Here is a 25,120-nt window from a genome sequence, read left to right as displayed (position 1 = left end):
TGGTGCTTTCATCCTTATTAAGCACTTACATATACAGTGGATTTTTTGAAAAATACAGAACATCCAGCACCCCTTGAAAGCTCCAGAAGAAAATGAGGAGCCTGTGCAAAAGTTACTTGAAACATAGCAGCTGAAGCAGTAGCATTTTGAAAGCCTGGCTGATACCATAAGCCACAACACCATCTACCGCCAGCTTACAGTGTTGCACCATTGCAGTACAACGGAGACATTCTCTTAAAGAATAACCTGCCATTTTTAAGCTCCTTTAAGATATTTTAATATTTCTTTAACTCTTCACTCTCTTGATCATTTCAAACAATTTTCAAGTACTGTTTTGTGTTTTGTTTCTTCTGTGTGTTCTGGCGTTAGGTTTCCTCCTAACATTTTTGCAGAGAGTAGATAAAAGGGTGTATTTATTTCTTTTCAGTTTGACAGTCTTTATAGTTACTCCTGGACACAGGTACTCGACAAACACTTGTGAAATTATGGTCTTGGAGCCAGTGACTCCAGCTGTCACATGATAGTGAGAATAATGGGTAGTAATCCCCATCTGTGAGTTATACTGGTTGATACACTGGCGAAAACTGGAATTTGGAAATGAATAGGTCTGTGAATTTGGATCGTCACCAAGGATGTGTCTGGTTTTGCCTCAGCTACGTTGCAGATGTTATAAAATCAGAAATGATTCAAAACAGGCACATCTTTGGCTTGGGATTCATCTCAAGTGTGTTCCTTTGGTAAGCGGATCCCAGAATAGCACCTAATTGTGGGTAGTTTAAGTATAAATTGCACAGACACCACAAAAGCCTTAAGCACCAATTAAATTCTTCACTTACTGTTGAGCATTTCAAGGCAATTCATTTGCATTACAAATGGCTAAAAATCATATTGATAATTTTTCAGAGGAGTTGTAAGTTTAACTTTTTAAGTGAGGCAGCTCTGTAGATGATAGACAGAGAGCAAATCTCTACAGGTCCATCGCATCAGATTCTAGATGAGCGGCTCTCCGTGGTTTGTATGTTAACAAACAGCTGTATCAACTTTTGTTCAACAACACTCTTGTATTCATTAATAAGAGGTACGGCTTGGGAATCTGTTTCATTACTGACAAACCTTCTTTCCCTGATGTTCGCAGTTTCAATATGTGTCCCAATAATTGCTCCGGCCGAGGAGAGTGCAAGCTCAATAACAGCAGCAGTGCTCCTGAATGTGAATGTGCCAAATACTGGAAGGGAGAAGCTTGTGATATTCCCTACTGCACAGATGATTGTGGGGCGCCCGAGAGAGGGCATTGCAACTTTAATGATACTAAGGCATGTTCATGCTCTGCAGGCTGGCAAGGTAAGTCTCCTGATTAATATAGAGAAGCTCTTGGATGCCTTTTCTATGTATGGCTCTTGCAGTTTAATTGGGAGTATTTGAGAACGTTCTGCTTGACAAGTCTTAGCATTTTGGCTAGGAACAAAGTATCTGCCTTTTTATATCAAAAGATCATACTTCATTTGTAACAAATGCTTTTAAAAGCAACTATGCTACCATACAAAGCAGTACCAACCTGTTGTGCGCGGGCATCAGATAAAAAACTTTAAACCTTGTTCCTGTGCACCGACACCAAATTTGAGCCTGGTGGCAGTAGTTAATGTTTGAACACACAAAATGCCTTGCTCTCATGCCCAGGTATGCTCGTCAGCCATGTCAGTCTTAGCAACAGTTTCGACCAAACATACATGTTTCCTTTGCAAAGATACGCTGACGTGGAAGAATTAGTCTTATATGAAATGCAACCAGCTACAGCACTGGCAGCACCAGCTACCACCGCTCAGCTACGCTGCAAAACCAGACAGTATGTTAGGCACTGTGGAAAGAATCCAAAATGAGTATCCTAAGGATACCATTAGCACCCAGTACTGAGATTAGCACATCTGCCTCTCGGATGTAAAACCAGCCACAGGTAATGTACTTCAGGGCTGGAAGACCACATCCCCTTATGCAGTGCAGTGCCTCCTGATGCTTTTCTGGAGTCTGGTTGTGGACTGACAGCAAAGGTGGGCTTATGTTGGCTCAATTTTTAGCCTACCTCTCTTTTTGCCCTGTCTTTCATTTCTGTAGCAGGTTAGTGTGTAAGGGGCGGGGGGAAAACCCAAACAAAAGCAACCCACCAAAAAAACCCCCCCAAAAGCCCCAAAACAAACCATAGCAGAATGAGATGCAAGCTGCTCTCCCCTTTCTTATTCTGAAACTTTTTTACATCTGGAAATAGTCCCTATGCCTCAGCAGCCAGGAGTTTTTCAAGGGTGATAAACTAGATTCCAGTCTGCTTTCCTGAACTGGAGGTTATTGCTGGTAGAAACTTGGCAAGAACGAGCAGATGCTGTCTCTTACAATCAAGCCCATAACTCTGTTACGCAGTGATTCACTTTTATGACTGCCTAAAGGCTGTCCTGATAAACCTATTCCATTTTCAAGGCTTGAGCCTCTTCAGCAGGTTCTGTGCTGTCTGTTGTCTGTAGTAACCCTGTGCGCGTGGATGGCTGTCCCTGAGAAGAAGGGAGAGCATCCATGCGGCTTTTTACTTTGCTGAGACCTTGCCGCTTGCTGCTTCTCTTCTGCTGCACCGTGGGGAAGTGTGAAGGGAAGCCTGACAGTGGAAAAGTTGGTTTAAGAGAAGTAGAAATATAGCAAAAAAGAAGTGAACAGTTCACAAAAATGTATTGCTGAGAAGGAGAGGAATGAAAAGAAGGAAAGGTAGCCGTAGACCCTTGGGTTTTTATAGCGTGCTGCTGAGCAGGTCTCCTGAAGCTTTCACAGGTTGTGTTGGGGCTTCTGTGGGCACATGATACCTAGATAAGTGCTGGAAGATGCCCTCTTAGTGTGGAGTGGGAAGGGGTCTGCACCGTGCCCCCCTGTAATCACAGCGGGGCGAACAGAGCGGAGTGTCTGCGTTGCTGCATCACCGATTCGTCTAGTCTGGAATTGCTTTTTAGTTCTGAAAACAATTTTAAATTTGAAGTACGTGGTTACAGTTGGGAGATGGCACACCAGGTCTCTCACGGATTGCTGGTGTGGGCAAGGAAGCGAGGATCACAGCTTTCACCTGGTACCTGGCCACGCAGCATCTTTGTCACCTGTGGCGCAGGATATTGACCTCTAGCTGAAATACAGGCTTTGGAAAAAATCAACTTACTTTTTAAACCTTATTTTCCCCAGGCCCTGGCTGTGCAATTCCTGTTCCTGCAAACCAGTCGTTTTGGACCCGGGAGGAACACTCTCTTCCAAAACTTCCTAGAGCATCTCACAAAACCATAATCCATGATAATAAAATGTGGATTGTTGGAGGCTATGTCTTCAATCATTCTGACTCTCAGAAGGTTTTAGCGTGAGTATAAACCTAGATAATAAAGTCTAAGTAGAAGAACTTAGATTTGAGAATTATTTTTAGAAAATGCCATCTGACATGCTGTACTTTGGCCTACGCTCCATCTCCAGGGGAAAACAGCAGTAATAAAAACTTCAGACTCATGTTTGAGATGTGGGAAAACACTGCTGAGGGGTGCTAATTTTGGAAAAGAAAAAGCGTAAGGTTCCTAATGTTCACTGAGTTCTTGATTCGTCTGCTTCTGACAGCATTTAACTATAATCTATATATTGCTAGGCTAGCTTCTAAATTATATCTGGCCTCGTATTCAAAGAGGGTAGTTTTGCTTCTGTGTTATTAGCCCTTCCTTATATTATATCTGTGTGACTTCAGAGTGTTTGGCTCCTTAATTAATACATACTGATTACTGTACACGTTTGTGCATAGTGGATGGGATACCAAACAGGGAGTGGCATTTAGGATGATGACCTTTATGCAATTAGTTGAGGAGATTTAACAGTAACTAAAATATCAAATAATAATTGTGTACCTCATGGAAATCCCCCGTAAAAAAACATTTCAGGCTTCCTCTTGAGCTTGATAGTATTTGGGCAGATTTAGGTAAAAGCTGGATTTTTTCCCAGGGATACCTGCGTACCTCACTTGCATGGACCTAAGCGAGAGCTGCTTGTTCCGTACTCGTGTCCAGAGATAATAGTTCTTGTAGGCGAAGTTAAAGAGGAGCTGAAAATGCACACTTAGTTGCTGATTACATCCACAATTTACTCTTTCAAAGTCATGCCTGATTTTTCAACAGATACCCTGTGGCTTCATTGAACGCTTTCTCAGAGATGATTTTATCTTATAAGGCTGTAAGCCTGGCGAGTATAGTTCATTCTTTTATCTAAAAAGCCACAGGCCATTTTCAGGGAAGAGGGTTTATCTTGTTTCAAGTTCACAGAAAAAATACGCTTGAATGACAAAGACATAATTAAAAAGTGCCTTTTAAACACTGACAGGTTTTTTTTATCAACTAGTTGGAACTTACCTGAGCTTAGTGTAAACTTTTGCTGCTCTTTTGGGTGGATCATGTAGTGTAAGTTGTCATAGCTTAATAGACAATGCATTAGCTGTTGGTTTTGCATGGGAAAGAAAACTCAGGGTAAAGCAAATCAATACATGGACGTTAAGGAACAGAGCAGGCTTGACTGGATTTTTTAATCCATAAGTAGTCTGTGAGTGCTTTGTGCATGCTGAAATCTTGATATCTAGGACTTTTGTTACATAAAATAATTTCCCACAAATCCTGGAAAGGATGAGCAATAGTTTTCTCAACTTTAATATCTACTTCTTGGGAAATGAATTCAATTTTTATTATACAGGTATGATCTTATTTCTGAAGAGTGGCTTCCACTGGACAACACTGTGAACTCAGTAGAGATGAGATATGGTCATTCGTTGGCATTACATAAGGTAAGTTCAGTGCTGCAGACTCACCTCCTGGCTGATTTCTCCCTCTTCTCCCCCTACGCCCACCCCTTTCCACAGATCAGTCTTGCTTTGGGAGAAGCATTTCTCCTTCAAAGGCTTGTCGGTGGATTTCCCAGTCCGTGTACGCCAGGGAGTCCTTGGACTGGTATCCTAGGAAGTCTGTAGTTCCTTTGCTTGTGTGTTCCTTCTTTGCCCTTTTCTCAGAGATTTTAAGGCTGACGGAGGTCAGTGAGTCCATTATTTCCTTCTTACTGTCTGTGCTTGCAAGACATGCCTGATGGCTCGGGTTTGCTGGAGTTCAGCTGGTTTCCCAACTGCCTTTTGTGTAAACTACAGAAATATTTTTATGACCTCCGTTGTGCAAGGCACCAAAGCAGAGCTGACGAATTAGGGATTTTTGGAGCCTGCTCTGCTTCTGCAGTAGACCCCTGAATCTATTCTTCCAGCATCTGAAACAGCAAGTGGATTTGACTGTTTCTTAGCTCATTTCTCACCTGCATGCCTTGCTGCGGGTGCAGGCCACGTGAGAGCAGAATGGCAAAGTCTTTGAAAAGGAAATGAGCTAATCCTTTACTGACCTTTGGTTTTGGAATGTTAATTAGCTCATCACGGTGCAAGCCTACATAAAGCATAATTATAAACACTTGAAAAACTCTACACAGCACCATTCACAAACAGAACACTTGAAGAACCTGAGAAGGATGGAAATCCCTACCTGTGAGGGGTTGATGCACATCCTGCGAATAACTTTTCACAAGTTGGGCACTATAGTGGGTTCGCTATCAGCGATGAGCAGTGGTTCTCGGGAATTTCCCAAGAAGCACCAGCTGTAGTAGAGAATTTTCCTTTCCAAGGTTACCACCTTGTCAGTAGGGAAACAGGGCTCCACTACACACTTTGGTGGATTCATGACTGACTCTGAGATGCCTGGAGAAACCCACGAAGGAAACCAGATAGAGTTTTGGAGCTTAGCTCTTACAGGATGATTAATAAAACCCTGTCTAACTATCCTGGCTGTCTTCTTTCCAAAGGGTCCTCATTTTTTGTCAGTGTATTAACTTGGAAGACAAAGCTTTTAGTGTACGGACACAGAGGAGTTTCCATCGTAACGACCTTTCTTACCAGCTGTCTTCTGCTGTTCGCATTTGCAAGCTATGGGAGGGATTCAGCTTGCGTATTAAATCATCTGACTTCAGGTGCCTAACTTTGGGTGCCTTTGGGAGCCTCTGAGCTCTGTTTATAGTGAAAACAGACCTAGTCAGTACAGGTAGTGAAATCTGGAGAGCAAGTCAGCTCACCCAAAAGTAGGCACACCTTCCCTGCTTTTGATCAGTTGAATTATTCTCCAGGCTTCACTATATTTTCTATATATATTTAGACACTCAGCTAGCATACAGGCACCTAAATTTTGATGTCTGTCATCTGAAGGTCAATCCTGCCCCACGCACCCCTTCCCCTCTGTACCCTGATGTAGGGTGAATTGTGTATGTTGAAGGTATTCTGACATTGCAGACTTGGGTAGAAACCCTGGCAGTCGTAGTTGCTTTCATACCAAACGTGACTGATGAAGGAGATATGTTTCTCCTTGAGAGAGGAGAAGAACTTAGGCTGAGAGAAGATGAAATATAATAACTTCATTACTTACATATTAGCTGTTTCCTAAACGCCGAACTCGTTGGCCTCATTTTAAATCTGACTTCTTTCAGGATGATATATACATGTATGGTGGCAAAATAGATGCGACGGGGAACGTGACCAGCCAGCTGTGGGTGTTCCACATTCCCACCCAGACCTGGGCTCAAGTGACGCCGAAAGCCAAGGAGCAGTACGCTGTTGTTGGCCACTCAGCACACATCGTCACCCTCCAAGACGGCAGTGCGGTCATGCTCGTCATCTTTGGGCACTGCCCTCTGTACGGGTATATCAGCAATGTCCAGGAATACAACCTGGGTGAGTGGGGCCCTACCTACCATTCGCTTCAATTTTAACAGTTGGTTTGAAAATGATTTAAATGATCCATATTCAGATAGCAGAACACAGACAGATACGTTCTTCTCCTTCTATTTGTACTTACGAGAAGTTCAATCTAACTTCCAGTGGTTGTATAGCACGAACAGTGAGCAGGCAGCCACGTGCTTCCAGCTTTATACAGCTTGTTAGGTCCCAAAGACAAAAAAGCTGTAATTGAGAGACAAAGCAGGATAACTGTGGGACAATTTAGATTAATTTTCCTCTCTGACAAAGCAAACACTTTTGAAATTATTTTTGTATCCTGCGAATACAAGAATGGCTGTAACAATTCAGACCAAGTATCTGCTTAACTTGATACCCATGTCCCCAGTAGTGAGTGCTTAGGGGAACAGGCAGTGAATTTCTGGACTCCCATATCTCTGATATGATCTGATCCCAGTATCTCTGGGAATAGTCCAAACTCTGATTTGAGGATCCAGAGATTTCTAGTTTCACCAGTGGAGAAGCGTAGGAAGTTCTCCAGATGAACTGAACTTATACCTAACTTAGCTGCTCTGAAATGGCTCTCTGGAGGCATGTCCCTTGCTCCACTGACCAGGTAGAGAACATAGTTAAGCAGAGGAAGTTCACAACATGAATGTGCTGGTTATTGTCAGAAATAGTGGCCCTATCTGCACTTCCGACCTATTATCCTTATCCTTCAGTCGTCCTGATCCAGAGGATCTGCTGGAGCCTGCTCTGGTTCGCTGGTGTCCAGATGAGCGAGGTTGCTTCCTCTAGGAGAAAGCTAGAGAAAACCAGGATGTGTGGGGCAGTGATTTGTTTTTCTGCTGTTCTGTTTCTCCCACATGTGATCTTGCAGGCTATTCAGTTCCTTTGCCTTTTGTGTGCCTCATCTGCCCTGGAGTTAGTAAGCCTGTGTAGGGTTTCATTCTGCACTTGCTACAGAGAATTGGTGTGTAATTTGGCATTTTTGTTTCAGTTGCCACTATATTATGTCTGGAGTGCTTCAAAGCAATGTTATTTTAGTGAGTGAGATATAGGATCATTAATCACATATTAGTTTTTAACTGCAGTGTTCTTCACAGTCATACTTAACTTGGCTTCAGTGCTGTCTGGCTTTATATATATAAAATAAAAGTGCTCTTGGGTACCATTCCAAATCAAGCCACGGCGCTGGCATTTTCATGTCATTGAAATGCAATATATTATTTCTGTACTTTGTATCTCTCATTCACTTAGCTTGTCTGCAAAATGTAATAAATGACTGTGGAAGAGATATTTCTGGTCCAATTAAAAATACTTGACAATACTTCTTGACAATAAACTCCTTGAAGGAGAATATTTTTGAATATGAAGTGATAGAGACAGTGTCTAGATCTGAGTCAAGGGAAACTCAATTTGTTTCACCACCAGATTTGTTGGTAAGTTATTAATGGAGATAAATTAACCATGTTCTGTCGCTCACATTTTTCATTTCTCAGCCACAAATACATGGAACATTTTACAGACGAGTGGAGCTTTGGTGCAAGGAGGGTATGGTCACAGTAGTGTTTATGATCCAAATACAAGATCAATTTATATCCACGGAGGTTACAAAGCATTCAGTGCCAACAAATACAGGCTTGCAGATGACTTGTACAAATATGAAGTTGATTCCCATATGTGGTAAGTAGTTCTTCTTCCTCTATACCACCCCGTCATTTTTGTTTGTAGTGGACAAGAGGGTGGGGTACAGTAGGACAGTTACCTGCATTCAGGATAGATAGTGTGTTCTTGTATCTGTTATTTTTATGTCCCTTTATGAATAGAGAATCATATAATCACATATAATCAAGGCTGTGAACGAGCCAAGAAATCCATTTTAATCTATTGTTGTATTAAAGCTGAAAAGAAAAATATTTGATGGGATTTTCTTGCCAGCAGTACAGACTGTGCATATGAGTGCAGTTACTGCAGTCAAGTAAGCGATAATTCATTCTGCAGTTAAGACCGCAAAAGAATTTCTATTATAACCCCATTTTCTTCTGGCTCTGTAACTGCTTGAAACGTTCGTTTCTTAAGCTGAATTCTTCTGTGATTTGTTTCTGCCCAAAGGTGACTTTTATTAAAAAGCTATAGCAAAACTTCACAACTTTGAGCTATAGAGGTGAAATACATTTTCCTCAATTTTGTGTTTTTCTTAAAGTTGATTTTAAAGGCTCCTGACAAAAAGACTGATCTTTGGAATTAACACATGTAAATTTGAGTCACCATATCTCTTTTTTTGAGAGTTTAAAATAGCTTGTATTTCTGCAACAACTGTTTATGAGTGTATACTCATGAGTAAAGTAACTAGTGACTAATTTCTAAAAACCTTCCTTCCTGCTCTGTTGTACATGCAGTCATAACCACGCTTCCTTTCGTGGTTCGTTTGATCCTCCACTTCAGCCGTGGAGCGGGCAAATCTGGCTGAATAGGCAGAAAATGTCACAAATGTGACAATATTCTTCCAGACCGCTGCAGCACCAACTTCCTTTCGTCGCATTTATTTTGTCAGTCTCAAGAGGACTGTCAGAACAGGCAAGGAGTCGCCTTGCAGCGAGGCGTGTAGGAGTTTCTGCCCATCTTTATGCTTTTTTTGGGTGTCACTGACTTTTTTTTTTTAATATTCTTCAGTAATTTAAGCCTTCTCTCTCTCTTGTGATTTCATAGAAGGGCAAAAAAGCAGTCCCCTGATCTTTATTTTGGCGAGCGTGTTTCTCCCCGTGTTCCCTCCGGTGTTTCGACTGGCGGCTTCACGGTCTGACACCGTAGCCCTGGCAGGGACAGAGTAACTCTCAGAAAGCGCCTGTGCGCTGCGATACCCCGCTGCTCGTGCATTCGGAACAGGTCCCTGGTCTGGGTCGTTGATATACCATTTGCTGAATATTTCGTTGTGAAAGTCTGGGCTTCAGTGCAAATTGCGTTCGGGATGCTGCTGTTCTGCAGAACTGCCGCTGTGACAGCCTGCAGGCAGTGACACCGCTGCCTGCAACGCCGACGTGGCCGCATCGGGATTTTCCTGCAATCCCACCCTCTCAAAATAGTAGGGAAATTATACAAAGGATGACCCTTTGCGTTCGGTGCCGTTAATCATGCTGATTAAAGCTGAGGTCAGTGGCGAGTTTGATTAATGCTTCCCATGATTTAGTCACGGATGAGGCGTTGAGTTTTGCAGGTATTAAGCTGTGGGGCTCCGTTATCGGCAGCTGCATAGATTTCCTTAAAATAGATTTGTTAGTTTTGAGCAACAGATGATGCCCAGTTTGAAAGAATTCTTTAGGTTACTATGAAAGCAGAGTTACTATAAAATATTGGAGTCCTCCCAGGCAGTGTCCATATCAGCAGGTTTAGCTGACTATGCTCAAAAGCCCAGTTAGTGTGAAAACTTGATAATCCCTAGGGAACTGATGATTTTAAGACCCATAGCTTTGGAAAGAGGCTTTCATAGATATATTTCTCCTATAAATTGGCAAGCAGATGGGAAGATGAGAGAATGAAATTACAGGAGGAATTGAAGAGTGTGGAAAGTAAGTTGTTAAACACCTCATTAGGAAAAGTAGTTAAATACTGTCGCCCCCCCCCCCACTCCTCCCTGCACCCCGAAACCTCCTTCAACTTGGATTTATGGATTGTTTTGTCTTTGCCAGGTACTAATCAGTTTCACTAATACATATATTTTTATTTCTGAAGGACTATTCTTAAAGACAGTAGATTTTTTCGCTATTTGCACACGGCTGTGATAATGAGTGGAACCATGCTGGTGTTTGGAGGAAACACGCACAACGACACCTCCATGAGCCACGGCGCGAAGTGCTTTTCGTCAGATTTTATGGCGTATGATATTGGTAAGTTCTTGCAGAAACAATAATAAAAAAAATTCTTGGATATTCAAAAAGAGCTGTCTTCAAGAAGACTAATTTACATGCTGGGTATATTATACCAAATGCTACTAAGCATACTGCAGAAGAATGTGTAATCAGGAGAGGCTCATTTAGCTTGCTACCCATTACTAAGCAAATGAGCTGGTGCAGTGATTTCTAGGCAAACACAGCAGCAGTTATTTGGTCAACAGTTAATGCCCAAGGTTGTGTATAAAAAATTATTTCTTAAACAGAAAGCATATTGTTCTACCATCTCAGCCATAAAGCTATCCTGATATTTTGAGTCTGTTTTAATCTATGATTTATCAAAAACGCAGGCTGTTAGGACAGTTACAAGCACTGGGCCCTGCTGAAGCTCAACTTGTACATTGCACGCTCTTGTTTTAACTGCAGGCTGGCTGACTTGTTTGGCTGTGCTGTTTGTAATGTCAGTTTGTTTATATGTGTACTTTATAAGCATAAATATCCCCATAAGTGCTATTTAACAATAAAGCCAAATGATTAGATTTTATTTAGAAGGATTGGGTTTTGACGAGTGTGAGTAGCCAGAAGAGGGCAGCATTGATTTGTGCATTTGGAGTCCAGAGACGATGCATTTAAGAAGAAGAAAAGAAAAAGAGATGAAATTATATAAAAGAAGGTGCATGCACATCCAGATAATTCATGCTGGAGAAAAACACCATTCTGTACTCCTATCACATTCTGCCTTCTGCTCTCAGAATTCCTTAAATGTGGGCTCTCATGACTGATTCCCTGAAATAATCATGTAAAGCTGAGTTCTCGGAGTGACCGTCCACTGAGATGTCACTCCTGGTTTGTGAAAGGAATATGCAAGTGAATGGATTACTTTTCAGCAGCAGGGTTTGGCATCCTTGTGCCATTTTGCTGTCTGTTACAGGGATCATTCCCTTCTGCTTCCTGTGATTTCAAGTCGTATCCCTGTGGAATTTATTGTGTGAAATATATCCCTGTGAAATCCCTAGCTAGCTTTATTTTGAGTTTTTTCTTGAAGAATTAAAATGAGGTAGTTCAACAGTCACGGACAGAGTGATTTTTTTTAAAGTCTGATAGGAATTATGGTAGATTTTTCTTGCTACATTTTGCTATCTTCCCTGACCCATTGAACTGTCTGTTAGGTATAAAACACAAATTGCATTAATTTGACAAAATATGCCAATAATTATGTTCATTTTGATTCAGTTTAGTTAACAGGCAGGTTCCTGTTACATGAAATAAGTGTTGTACTCAACTTGCCTGGTCCTTACCAGTTTTACGCTGAGAATTAGAGCTTGCATTGATTGCACGTCATATAACAGAGATGAGGGGTGTTCTGGTGCTCTTGGGTACCCTCAGTCCTTAGGGCAGAGACTCTCAGTCTGGAAAGAGCTGCTTTTTTTCGGAAAAAAAGACCACTTTTTCTGTTCTTTTCATGGCAGGACACCTTATGCACGATTTGCTTTATCCCATTGGACCAGGAGCACTACCAGGAATACGTTAGGGTGCTGGCTGATCATTAGTGTCACAGCAGAAACACCTACTTGGTGGTTCTTCATGCATGATCTCTGCAGTAATTACGTTGATCCATGTTCATGTTGGTCTCTATGGGAATAAACCCATATACTGTGGGGAAGCATTGTAAATATCAAAGACCGTTGTGGTCGTGCCACCATAGATGGCTATGGCTATCACATCTTTAATATTAACATGCTTATGTGTTCATTATCTATCCCTTGATGCTCCCAAGGCTCAAGCTACCCAGGAGAAAACCAAACAGCAAGGTCAATTGATACCGAATGCCTTTGGAGGAGAGGCTTAGTAATTGGCTGTCTTGCTCCCTACTTCTATAGGATACTGTCTGGCTAATTTGCGCATTTTTAACATCTTGTTGATGAAGGTAGTATCGTAGTGGTCATAGTGATGGTTGGAAGACTGGAGAAAACTGAAATTAAAATGCAGTCTAAAATAAAGGCTTCAAAAACAGGTCTTCTCTTTAACCTTTGCCATTAAAACTTACTTCTGCAGTAACTCGTTTTATTTACCTCGTCAAATTTTTCTGGTTTTTTTCTCTCCTTAAATTTCTAAGTGATCAGACCACATGCATCGAGTGCTGTGAGGACATATTATCTTCTTTTTTCTGTGTGTGAGATGCAAACAGATGTCACTGAGATGTGTACTGAGATTCTCTGGGGGTTTAGCAGATTAGGTAGATCTGAGAATGCATTAATGTTTCTTATCCTTTTATCCTCCATTTGACCAGGTTGGGGCGTATTCAATCCAAATTGTCCAAGTAATGCCCAGTTTTGGAAGGTTTTAGGATAGCAATCCAGCTGTCCGTGTGCAAGTGCATTTCTCATTGCTTCTCAGGACAAGCTTTTGGATTGTGTTGATGTTCAGGTTGGGTGAGCACTTGGGTAGAGCAGTCTCACAGTATTTTTCCTATGTTCTGCACGCTGCAATGACTAGTTAGCACTTCCTATCCCCAAAATTGGTCTCTCTGGCCTCTGTAGAAGATTTTCCTGCTCTGCAGCAGTTTTGTCTCTGGGTGGACAAATGCCTTGCTTAATCCTTTGCCGCCTCCTGTCAACAATTCAGAGCAGCAAAGGAGCCGAGTGAGAGTTGCAGCCCTTTCATCGCTACATGTTCATCTCCAGGAGTAAAAAGGCAAGGGTTGTGCTTTCCGAAGGATCACCTCCCTTGCGTATGGGATGTGTCTAAAACAAGAATAGAAACTTCACAGGCAGATTGTCTCAAAATGCAGTTACTGGGTTAAGTAACCGTTCTTTTTAATTGCTAAATAAGTTTTAACTTTATGGTTTGTTTTTTTTAAAAGTCAGTGTGAGATGTTCACGTAAAGGCTATACTCGTATAATGATCTTTTCTCCCCACAGGAGAGAAATTAAAACTCTTTTATTTACCCCATCAAAAATTCAGTTCTGATGACAAACATAGAAAGAGGCTGGATGTTTTCATAGCATATGTGTTCTATTTGAATAGTATTTTTAATAAATCCTGTGCATTGTAACTTTTAGGCTTGGCTTAACTCGTAAGTCAGGAAGGAGAGGATTCTTTGTAGTTTCAGAATTATTCATTTTTTCCAATACTTGATCTTCAGTTACAGACGAGGAAGAAGCTTAGAAAGCAAAACATTCCAGGCCTTCTATTAATCTAGAAAAATATGTTTCTTGGCCTCACATAGCTCACAACTTGATGGATTAAAAAATTGCAAATTGCTGTCCAATTTTGCTGAAGTCTCCTGTTAAAAATTGGAACCATGCATGCTTGTCTCAGGAGTGATGCTGGGCTAGATTAAATTCTTTGAAAATTGAGCAAATGACATTTAAAAATAAACTTAAAAATCACAATTTATCAAAGTATTAAATCCAACCAACTGGGTCCTATGTCTTTTATTTATCAGCACTCTTGAACAAAAGTTTCTGCTGGAGCAGACGTTAGGATCAGTTGTTTCACCCAACAATTCTCCAATTAAATTTGGTAAAAAATTAATAAGTGTGGTTTTTTTTTTCCTTTGCCCTCTCAGTTTATCTGCGTACTAGTTTGGGTTTGTGAGCTTTCTTTTCAGAGGTTCAGTCCATGGCACAACAGTTTTATCTTGTATTAAAGAATCTTCGAGTATTTGAGGGCTCTGTAGATCTTTACAGCAGATTGACTCTTCTGTCTTAATTGCATAAATTGCATACAACTGCCTCTGGGACGTTAGCCCCCAAGGTGATCCCATTCACTTTACAAAGTTTGTGATACGAATTGGGCTGACTTTTCCTGCTTTTGGTGCTTTGATTGCTCGGTGGGTTATATGTTTCTTAGGTTGGTTTTTTTCATGCTGCCTAAAGGAAGAAATTACCTGAGAAACCAAGTAAAAAATGAAGCAGAACTTAAAAATGTTATGCTAATAGAAAAAGATGGAATAATCTCACATTATATTACAAGAGAAAAACAACCACAAATCCTTAAGCTATGACGAGTGAAAAATATTTTTAAAAACATGGATATCTACCCTCTAGGAACATAATTGCAATGGGAGGAAAAAAAAAAAAGAAAAAGATAAGTCTCTGTTCTCAGTGATACTGGTTTGGGGCAAAACTGTAAATAATTCACATATAAACAGATAAAAACTGAACTTGTTACACAGTGAAAAATTCCACCAGTAAAGGAGAAAAAGCAACTCAAGCCACCGCCATTTAATTACACATGATCGCCAAAAAGCGAATAACACCTTCAACACAATGCCCTGAAACTTTTCTTTTTCATGAACTGTTTTAGATGACGGAGCAGAGCCATTACATCCTTCCTTTCCCTTTTTGTCACGCCATGGCAGCTGGGGTGAAGACTTAAGTCTTAAATCTTGCAAAAGAAGATAACGCAGCGCTTTTGTAAACTGTCCTGTTTCACTCAAGATTTGCGTTTTGGTGATGGGTGGAACGGTCTCTCTATAGTTATTAAAGTACTTTGGGATCTTTCAGGAAGAAACGTGCTACGTAAGTTGAGTCATTCATTATACTGAGAAACTTTTCTGAAATGAGCTTTCCTTAATCCTAGCTTGCGATCGGTGGTCTGTTCTTCCTCGCCCGGGTCTCCATCACGATGTGAACAGGTTTGGACATTCTGCCGTGCTGTACAACAGGTAAGGTTACAAACAAGCTGGGGGGTGTTGGCATTTTTCATGCCTCAATAAATGTATACATGTAGATCAGTAACACTGAGACCAGGGGGCTGAGGATCTGTTGCAAACCTCTCCAAGTTCTCAGATCTTCACTCTTGTAATGTCTTCAGTATCCTCCTGTCCCTATCAGCCCTTCTTCTTCACTGGACTAAACTGTCTCAGCTCATTTAGTTCTTTCAAAAAAATTTTTTTTATATTTCTATTCCTTTTTCTTATTTGTATATATTTCTATTTATTATTTATTTCATAAGTTTGTAATTTCATTTATTTCATATTTCTATTTCTTAATTAGCTGCAGTGACAACTTTCTGTTGTCATACTTTCCCTCGTGTTTTCTAAATTTGTCCATGTTTCAGTTTCCATAGCTTATCCTGTGTGGCTCTTCTTTACCATTCACTTGTTGTACAGTATTTAGGTGAAATCATAGGTGAGATTTCTGCTGTTAAGCATTGTATCACTATAATAGTATCCGTGCTTTCAGGTGAACATCTGTTATTGTATTTGAGTCTGTGGAACCAAGTTTGAGAAATGATATTTCTTAGGAGTCTTTCATTCTGGTTCCTTTAGCCTTTGAGGATAACTTCCTGTAAGTCAGTAATATTATTTAAAGCTCAGTTTAAGCCAGGCAGATAACTGTCACTGCCTTGAAAAGGAAGGTGTACTTCTAGGTACTCCTTTTGTCCCTAAAATCTCACTATCTGTTTGTTTCCGTGTATACTGAATACCAGCTGTGCATTTGCTCCCATGAAGGACAATTAAGCCTATGTTTTAGTTCTTTCCTAAGATAGGGTGAAAATCATATTAAAAATACTTATTATTCAACCAAAACTTTTATTTCAGTAGCATTGACTCTTCTTCACTGTATTTAAATGTGCGTTTACAAACATGGATGCACAGGGGTTTTTGGGTGGCATTTTTGTGTAACTAATGAAACTTGATGTTTTGCCTTAAGCAGTTGTGATACTAAAGAAGGTTTAAAAAAAAAAAACACTTCCCCCCCAAAATTATTTTGTTTTGAGTTGGGTTTTTTTTTTTTTAGTTGACACAATGACTCTGCTCAGTTGCTAACAGCCATGAAAATAACTGTGGTTTTGTCATAGCGGTGTAGCGAGATGTGACAAGACTGAATTGTTTTGTCGCAGTTTCTGAACGCTGGTTTAATGGTGTGATACCATCTCCCTGATTTCTAGCCTTCCTCCCTCTCTTGCCACTGTTCTTTACAGGAGGATCCCGCATTTCTGCAGCATTTCATGTATAGTCACGTTGATCGGCTGTCACCCAGAGTTGTGGCTGAAGGGGAAGGTCGGTCCATGACCTCGGATAGGTTTGACTCTGTCTCAACACCCGTGTGTTGAGACTCTCTGGCTTCTCTGAAACACTGGAACTTGACTGACCTTTGCTTTAGTGCCTTCCTTAACCAAGAGCTATTTATTTGGATTTATACATGCTGGAATGTAATAAAACACTTTACTCACACCTTGAATCGCATTGACCTGCAGCAGTGCGTGGTCTATAAACACAGATGCAAGTTTTTATCTCTTTCCTTCCATTTTGTCTAGCACCATGTATGTATTTGGAGGCTTCAACAGCCTCCTCCTGAGTGACATATTGAAGTACACACCCGAGAGATGTGAAGCTTTTGACAACGAAACGGCCTGCTTGCGAGCAGGTCCTGGCGTCAGATGCGTGTGGGCTACCACCCCTCCTCACTGTGTCCCCTGGGAAATGGCGACGGTAGAGCAGCAGCAAAAGGTCTTTGAAGACTGTCCTCCCAAGCCAGGTATGTGTCACGTTCTTTCCGTTTCCCTTTCCAAAAGGCGTGTAGGGTCTTCTTCTTTTCCAAGTTCTGTCTTGCGTTAGTTGTGTGCCATTATCAGATCAAGTTTAAGATGGGGGACTGTAGTTGTGCTTCCATGCGTGCCCTGGGAGACCTTCCTCTCACCAAGTGGCTGCAGTGATGTGGAGATGTTTCCATCTCTCGTTCCCCATGAAGCTGCTTGTTTGTTAGATTTTTTTTTTTCTTACCGTGCTGCTTGTACTTACTTTCCTATCCTAAACAGACATCATCAGTCAGGAATCAGGCCTGGACCATTGCTCTGTAGATGTTTGCTCCAAGAACTGACCTTGTGAGAGCCAGCAATTTGCTGATGAGCACCACAGGGCATGAGAGGGGGATCTGGGTCCTGCGGCATCATCCTGCTCCTCAAGAGAGACAGCAGGAACAGTGCTTTAAGAAAAGTTACTTTATTTTTCCTTCTACAGTATTATATGGATAGGGGCATACAAAAAGAACGTTGGTTTTAAGGTCTGATTCCTGTGTTCCCCCTTATGATAATTTTTAAACAACTTTTCAGCGCTTTATCCTGATGCATTCGTTGCTCTGAATTGAATTATACGAACCTTGATTCTGTAATAGATGGCAGCCTTTAATTATTTAATAGAAATTGATGTAAAGGGACATTGCTTTGATGGGCTCTCAATGTACAATAAATTTTCACGAAACACAGGCAATAAGCAATTGGAAAGGTGAAGTGGAAAGTTCAAGCTCTGCATGAAAATGCTCCACGTAATTGAAGGCCAGGCTTGCAGCAAAATGGGCCTGCGGTGGGAGATGTTCACCGTCCTTGTGAAATGCCCTCTGGCATCGTTTGAGTGGGCATTGACTGAACGTCCATGCCCAGTCTCGGTTCATGCGCTTCCATGTCTTGGTGCCTTTTCTGGTGGTGTGTTTTACGGCTCCGTGGGCACTAAAAATGATTGATGCTGCAAATGAATGCAATTTTCTATCAGTTCAATCACATGAAAGTATCTGATTTACTAAGTAGTCGATAACAGAAAATCTACAGGCCCTACTGTTCGGTTATATCTTTTGCTATATATAATCAAGTTCTTAGAGCTCTGTCAGGAAATGCCTGTTTTTGGTCATGCAGGTTTTTTTCTTTAATAGTTGTAGACAATGAAAAATGTGATCAGATTACAGACTGCTATAGCTGTACAGCAAATACAAACAACTGTCAATGGTGCACTGACCAGTGTATCTCAATGCATAACAACTGCACAGAGGAACAGGTAAAGTCTCTCTAATACTTCTGTAGTTTAAATTTAGCCTTTGAAATATCGAATGTCCAGATGCCTTCATCTGTCAGTATTATGACCCCTGTTGTTTCGTTATTTCCAGTGCATGTCTAGCTCTAAACTGCTGATACGCTTGAATTTTTTTCAAGTTGGTCCAAGGGCTTTTCATGGGACTCTCCACTTAAGTTAGGAGGATGGCTATGGGCAGGGGAAGAGGTGGAGGTTTCACGATGGGGTAATTATTCAGTAAGGCACATAGCCACTTGGATTTGCTATCAATAGAGCATTCCCTAGAAAAAAAACTAACCCTTTTGTAAAAGCTCTAGTAAGGAAAATGTGTCAGATGGTGGCTTGGGGGAATATCTTGAAACCACAGTGCAGGCTATGTCCAGTGTCACAGCTTTTGAATATATAGGTTGCTTTGTAGGTCTGAACTGTGAAGTTTAGTGGGGTAGTCAAGGCTGTTATAAACCGACATTGGTTGGATGGGGAAAAGCCTCATCTGTGCTATTTATTTTAGGTTCCTATTACTCTGTATGACAATTGTCCTAAGGATAACCCTGCTTATTACTGTAACAAAAAGACAAGTTGTAAAAGCTGTGCCATGGATCAAAACTGTCAGTGGGAACCTAGGAATCAGGAGTGCATCGCTTTACCAGGTAGGTATTGGTTGTGTTTGTGTAAGAAAAAAAACCCAAATTTACCCAGTCCAAAAGTTGTGAGGGGTTTTTTTGTTTGTTTTTCATTTTTTACCCCCAAATCTGTAATCTTTTAGTGCTAAGCTGGAGTAAATAATGTTGTTTAATCATACCAACTTTGGTATGAAACTTTATTTCTAGTAAATTCAGAAAGTCTGATGGAGTATTCTTCAGTCCCAGTTGTCTGAAGAGGAGTATGATCATTTGTATAATTGTTAGGCTGTATTTCATATCTCTCTTTTCATTTGATAAAAGCAGTACTGTTGATATAATAGGCTTCTGCAAGATATTAGATTTAATAATGCATGCTATTTAATTTTAGAAACTAGAATTGTGCAAAAGCATAATGGCACATACTGGATGAATTAGGCAAATAACACCTAAAATGAATAAGGAAAATTCTCTTAGAGTGTTTCCAGTGGGAGCTCATAGGAGTTGATTATTAGTCCCTCTGTAGTAGCATTTTTTTTTTTTCCCCCCCCAGTGACTGGGAGAGAAATACAGCATCTTCAGTGATTAGCATGTGCAGTTAATAAAATATAGAAAAAGGGAAAAAAGCAACACAGACAGGACCTTTTAATGGGCATGAAAAGCCTTCCCTTAGTAACTCTAATAGGTGTGGATGTGTCCAGGTCTGGCGTTTGCTAGTCTGGAAGAGTGAGAAAATGAAGAGACTTCGGAGAAGAGCCATGAGAGCGAGAAAAACATCTTTTAATGAGATAGATAAAGAGCTTGGGTTGTTTAATTTGTTGTAGAAAAGGGGGTGACTTGATCATATGTGTAAAAAGCCCATCTGAAAAATTGACACTTGAGAGCTTCTCCATCTGTTAGATAAATCTAAACCAAGACATTGGAGCTAGACATCAGCTCTGCAGAAATTCACACTGAAAACGTCCATCAGATTTTTTTTTTGTAAGGGGAATAATTAACCACGAAGTATAAGGAGTTCTGCAGTAGTGGGCATGGCTGTGCTCAAGATGAAACAGGGATTAATCCTGGAAGTTCGGGGCTGTGGACAGGGTTAGCACAACAACCCTCTTCTGTCGAAAGGTATCCTGACAACTGTGGTTGAGTAAATGGCATTAAGCCATCAGCAAAATACTCTTTTGCTTTCCTTTGCTCTTTCTTCTACAATGATTTTACTGTTTGACGTTGTAATAAGTGCTTTGACTACCTACTGCAGATAACTAAATGCTGACGTCGCAGTTCAGCTCCCCTAAGCAGCTTTTCTTTTCCTCTGGTAGTATTATACATAGATACTTCTGAGCACGCCAGTAAGTCATGCTGGTTTGGGATGGGGCTGTAGGTTTTATTTTGGTGGAAGAGTTCTTTCGCTACTTTGAACGTTGTGAAGGTCGCTTGCATCTCTGGGTTTACTTTCTTTCCCCCCCCCAGAAAATATCTGCGGAACAAACTGGCATTTGGTTGGCAACTCCTGCTTGAAAATTACAAACGCCAAGGAGAACTATGATCATGCCAAACTGTCCTGCAGATCCAACGGTGCTTTGCTGGCTTCTCTCACGACCCAGAAAAAGGTGGAATTTGTTCTAAAGGAACTGCAGAAGATGCAGTCTTCGGTGAGTGCTTCTCTTTTATGTCCCCTGAGTAATTAAGCTCTGACTGTGGAAAAGTCCTTGCTGTGGTATTGTATGCTCTGTACAGAACAGACATGCCTCTTAACTGAAAAGGACTGATTTTTCTTTTGAAATTCAACATACCCTATGGGTGCTTTTGAACTGAAATTGTAGAGAATGTAAATGGGAAAGATAAATATAAACATACACGGTGCCTCAAAGGTATCACTTTCTAGAATGAAATCACACGTGCATTTCTCTTGTGGGATACCTGATGGCAGCAGGAGTCCTCTCCTGACTTGTACACAATATTTTATAAATAAAGGTCCCTTTGGGGCACCGGAGGTGTTTAATGTAAAGCATTTAAAGTTATTTATTCCGCTCAGAAAAGCAGCTGTTTAAAATGTTGGCTTCTTACTCTGCAGAGCTGCTTGGCTTATTTGGAGTTATTTATGTTTGATTTAGTGGCAGGTGCTTTTCTGTCGGAGCCAGTGAGAAGTGAATTGGAATCTGTCCCTCTTCATGCATCAATAAAATAAATATATATATTTATTTTTTTTTCCCAGTCCTTGGCAGAAGCACGGAGGTATTCAGGGCAGGTTGTGCAGGTGGTGCTAAAGCCCTAACAAAGAACGATGCTGTGCAGCTTTGCTGAAGTCCTGGTTTAGGCTGCAGAGCTGCTGTGGCTTGACGGCACATCAGAGTAACTCGTCTTGGGTCCCAGAGGCCGCTGTGGGCAGGGCTGGCAATCAGGAAGAGCTTTATACAGGAAAAAATGAGACTGGAGGCAGTAGGATTGCTGCTTTTCAGAAGAGAACGTACTTCAATACTAAAGAGAAACATTCCCCTGTTGAAACGAGAACATTCCCTGCTTTGATTCCCTTTGTAATTTTAAAGTGGCATTTCAACAATTACAGGGTTTTAGAGGGGATTCGATTTAACCAAGAAAAGGTAAAGTGCAATTCAAGCAAGATTGTTCCATCTTTTGTAAAGAGGGGAAGCCAAGCCTGGGATATTGTAAAAGTACGTGGTTCTAACAGCTCCAGGTGTTTCTGGATATCCCACTGGTTAAGTGTGGTGTAAATTCCTAAAGACACATGGCAACCCTTCCCTAATAGCGTTTGAAACCCTTACACTGGGGAGAAAAAAATTGTTAATTTATGGGTTTTTTTTCATCTGCAGTATAATTTAAAAAGTGAGCCTTAAAAATCTAAAGAGACTATTAGCCCTTTTTAGTGGATATTAGTATTGAGCGCTTGTAATGTGGGAAAATACCTTTGCTAAAAAGCCAGCCTGTATCTGGTACTTGAACTTCTGCCATTCAATGGCACGCTGCTGCTGTGCTGGAGGAGGCGGTACTTTGCAGCTACTCCTTTTTTAAGTAAGCTGTGTATAGATGTTTTGTAGTAATAAGAAAACGTGTTGGTGTTGGCACGTAGTGCTGTGTAACCCTGTTGCTGTCAGAAGTTGCAGCTCTAAGGTTTAAGAGTGCATAAAATCAGTTTGAAGTAGGTGATGGTTAGATATAGCAGTAAGGGAAGATGTATGGTCTAAAGCCTTCCTAGGACAGCTGTGCCACCAAAGCGCTTTCATGGGGAAAAGATTTTCACAGTAAAATAACGTATCGTACCAATACAGTTAAAATGTCTCTCCCCAAAATAAGTGTGCCAAAAAATAAATTGCCAGTAGAAATAGTTGTGTTATGGGTTCTTCATATTGAGAATTTTATTGCCAGCGATACGAATTTAGATTTGACCTGCTTTGTCTCTCCACCCATCCATATATACACACTCTTAAACAGCAGAGATCTCCTAGTCAGACTGTAGAGTAGGTAGATGGTATCATTTAAATGGTATAGGGGACTGCTAGTTTTCTTCCTCATGTCAAACTGTAGCTCCAGAATTTTTTTTTTTCCCCCGTGTCTAGCCATTTATGGGAGTCACACGCATAGAAAGAGCAACTTGCAGTTAATTCCGTAGTCAGTGCTCTTGAAGGTGGCAAAGCTGAGCTGCGTGAGCATGCGGGCTGCAGCCGAACGAGACGTCAACAGCACGGGGCACTGACGGGATAAGATTGTGAGGCTGTAGTAGCACAGGAATGCATCTAAGTTGTAGAGGCTGTTAATATGTTTCGGAGGGCTTTAAGGACTTTGTTTAGCTGCTGAAAAGTAGTCGCTCATGATAAAGCAGAACGCGTAGCTTGCTTAATGCTTTTGTTTAATGTTGACCTATTCCCCGACTGGAGGAATAAGGAGATTCGGAAAGCCCCAGAGCCAGTTTGAGCCAGGAAGAGGAGGCATAGTAACAACTAGCCTAAAAAACCACAGGAAAGAGAAAGAACCTGCCTAGAGATGAGAAGAAGGACTGGATGAGAGAGAAGATGACCCCAGACCCAAATAGTACTATCGGACCAGACTATGGTGTGAGGGGTGGGAACTTAAATAGTAAGGGTATAACTGGCCCGGGATTTTAGTGTTTGGGGTCCCTCTCCGGAGGCACCCAGCTCGACCTGTCTCAATTTGTGCATCATAGATAGAATAAACTACGCTTTTTATTTTGAACGCCTTGATTAGAGATTCTGCTTTGGGGAACCTAGGGTCGAGCCCGAGGGAAGGAGAAGCGCCCGAGGGTGAGTGTGTGTGCGTGAGAGGAGTCGGAAGGGGCACCCGTCGCCTCACTGGAGTTGCCCGCTGCTCAGGGGCTCCGGTCCGAGCGGTTAACGTCTCGGGTGGTGTGTGTGCAGCTCCTTGATCGGTGTGTGAATGCTCGGGCAGCGGCTTCTCCCTTAACAGTCAGCCGGTGTGAATGTTTGACTTGTTCTCCTCCTGGTTTAGGTAACTAGAAATGTAGTTTGGGGAAAAAAAAAAAAAAATTGGTGTTTCCTGAAAGATTTCTCCACCTCTGTCGTGTTTAATTCTGATGGCACTGAGAAACAAATACTTCCCGTATTACATTTTTGCAACACCTAACCTGGCAAAGTTGTTATGAGCATTATATGGTGATGTGTATTTTCTTTTAATACCTAAGGTAATAAAACTGGGTATTAAACCTACCATTTTCCTTTATTTCTAGCCCAAAACTTTGACTCCATGGGTTGGACTGAGGAAAATCAACGTGTCGTATTGGTGCTGGGAAGACATGTCTCCCTTCACCAACACCCTGCTCCAGTGGCTCCCCGATGAACCAAGCGATGCTGGATTTTGTGGTTACTTAGCCGAGCCTTTCCAGCAGGGACTGAAGGCAGCAACCTGTATCAACGAAGTCAACGGCAGCGTCTGCGAAAGGCCAGGTAACAATATCTAACTTGTGTGTCTCATGGGGAGCAAGCTGACTAATAAGTATTTCCTAGAGAGTAAAGAGGATCCCCTTCGTTACACTTAAAACTAGCTGCGTCGTGACTTTGCGAAAGAAAAGTAGCTCTGAGAACGTGTCTTGTGTAGGTATTTCATACGGGAGTCGGAGATGTTAAAAACAGCTCTACGTTTACGCTGTTCACTGTAAAATGCTTGAACTACGTTATAGTTTAATTATTTTGCTCTAAATTGCATACCTGAACGTGACATTTAGGTTAATTACGGTATGGAGCGATCTCCCATTTAAAAAAAAAAAAAAAAACTAAAAGCTACTTTCCAATTGAACTCCCCTTTCTCCCCTCCCCTGCTCCGTAGCCAGAGGAGGATTTTATCAAAGTTTGAAATTAATTGGGCAAGACACTTTGGAGATAGGAGAACTTTGAAAAAGAAGCTATTTGCTTTTGGGAAAAGTCTTCTAGCTTTGTTGGAACTGAGTATCTTTTAAAATGGCTTGGTCTGTTAACTCTACATTATAGCTGATTATTTCTGAATAAGTGCCTCTAAGTTTTAAGAAAGTTGACTGATTACATAAAGTTTCTGAGTAAGCTACACCACTTTAAATCATTCTTTGTGGAAGTGCAGGATGCAGATCATGAATGTGGAACCTGAACTCAAAATTTTGTATATTTTAACTTGCAGCATTTTGAATTGGTTTAAGCTTTAACTTGTTTTTTATGGTCTGAGAACAGTCACTTGAAACAGATGATAAAGCATTGGCTCACACCAGCAACTCCTGAGTTAGTTCTGCTTTCGATACTCATTTTATGTGTGGAACTGATCAAATAACTTAAAACACATGCCAGTGTGCTCACATAAAATGTGGGGTTTCTTCCCAACACTTCGGTTGGGAGAATAGCTAAGGAACACATCAACAGACCTGCAGAGAGATAAAGACCACATTCATAACACTATTTAAATTTTCTTAAGGTGAATACCTTAAAAAGCATTAACACTCATGAAGGATACATAAGAGAAATGATTTTACAGTACTCGCTGCATTTCTCGTATTCACCGTGGTATA

At 41.1% G+C, this 25,120-nt stretch overlaps 1 protein-coding gene across 1 annotated transcript in view; it reads left to right on the top strand.

The window, feature by feature from the left end:
* ATRN (attractin) overlaps positions 1–25,120 on the top strand; it is a 152,202-nt gene that overhangs the window by 50,738 nt on the left and 76,344 nt on the right. The window contains exons 5-16 of the mRNA XM_050895261.1: positions 1,136–1,341; positions 3,208–3,376; positions 4,738–4,828; positions 6,553–6,796; positions 8,302–8,485; positions 10,532–10,686; positions 15,277–15,361; positions 16,960–17,180; positions 18,348–18,469; positions 18,996–19,134; positions 20,569–20,750; positions 23,819–24,035. Of these exons, the coding sequence (XP_050751218.1) occupies positions 1,136–1,341; positions 3,208–3,376; positions 4,738–4,828; positions 6,553–6,796; positions 8,302–8,485; positions 10,532–10,686; positions 15,277–15,361; positions 16,960–17,180; positions 18,348–18,469; positions 18,996–19,134; positions 20,569–20,750; positions 23,819–24,035 (2,015 nt within the window). The remainder of the gene's footprint in view (positions 1–1,135; positions 1,342–3,207; positions 3,377–4,737; positions 4,829–6,552; positions 6,797–8,301; positions 8,486–10,531; positions 10,687–15,276; positions 15,362–16,959; positions 17,181–18,347; positions 18,470–18,995; positions 19,135–20,568; positions 20,751–23,818; positions 24,036–25,120) is intronic.

The sequence above is a fragment of the Gymnogyps californianus genome, chromosome 4 (assembly GCF_018139145.2).
Source record: "Gymnogyps californianus isolate 813 chromosome 4, ASM1813914v2, whole genome shotgun sequence".
Taxonomy (NCBI): Eukaryota; Metazoa; Chordata; class Aves; order Accipitriformes; family Cathartidae; genus Gymnogyps; species Gymnogyps californianus.
This window is presented reverse-complemented; position numbering and strand designations above follow the sequence as displayed.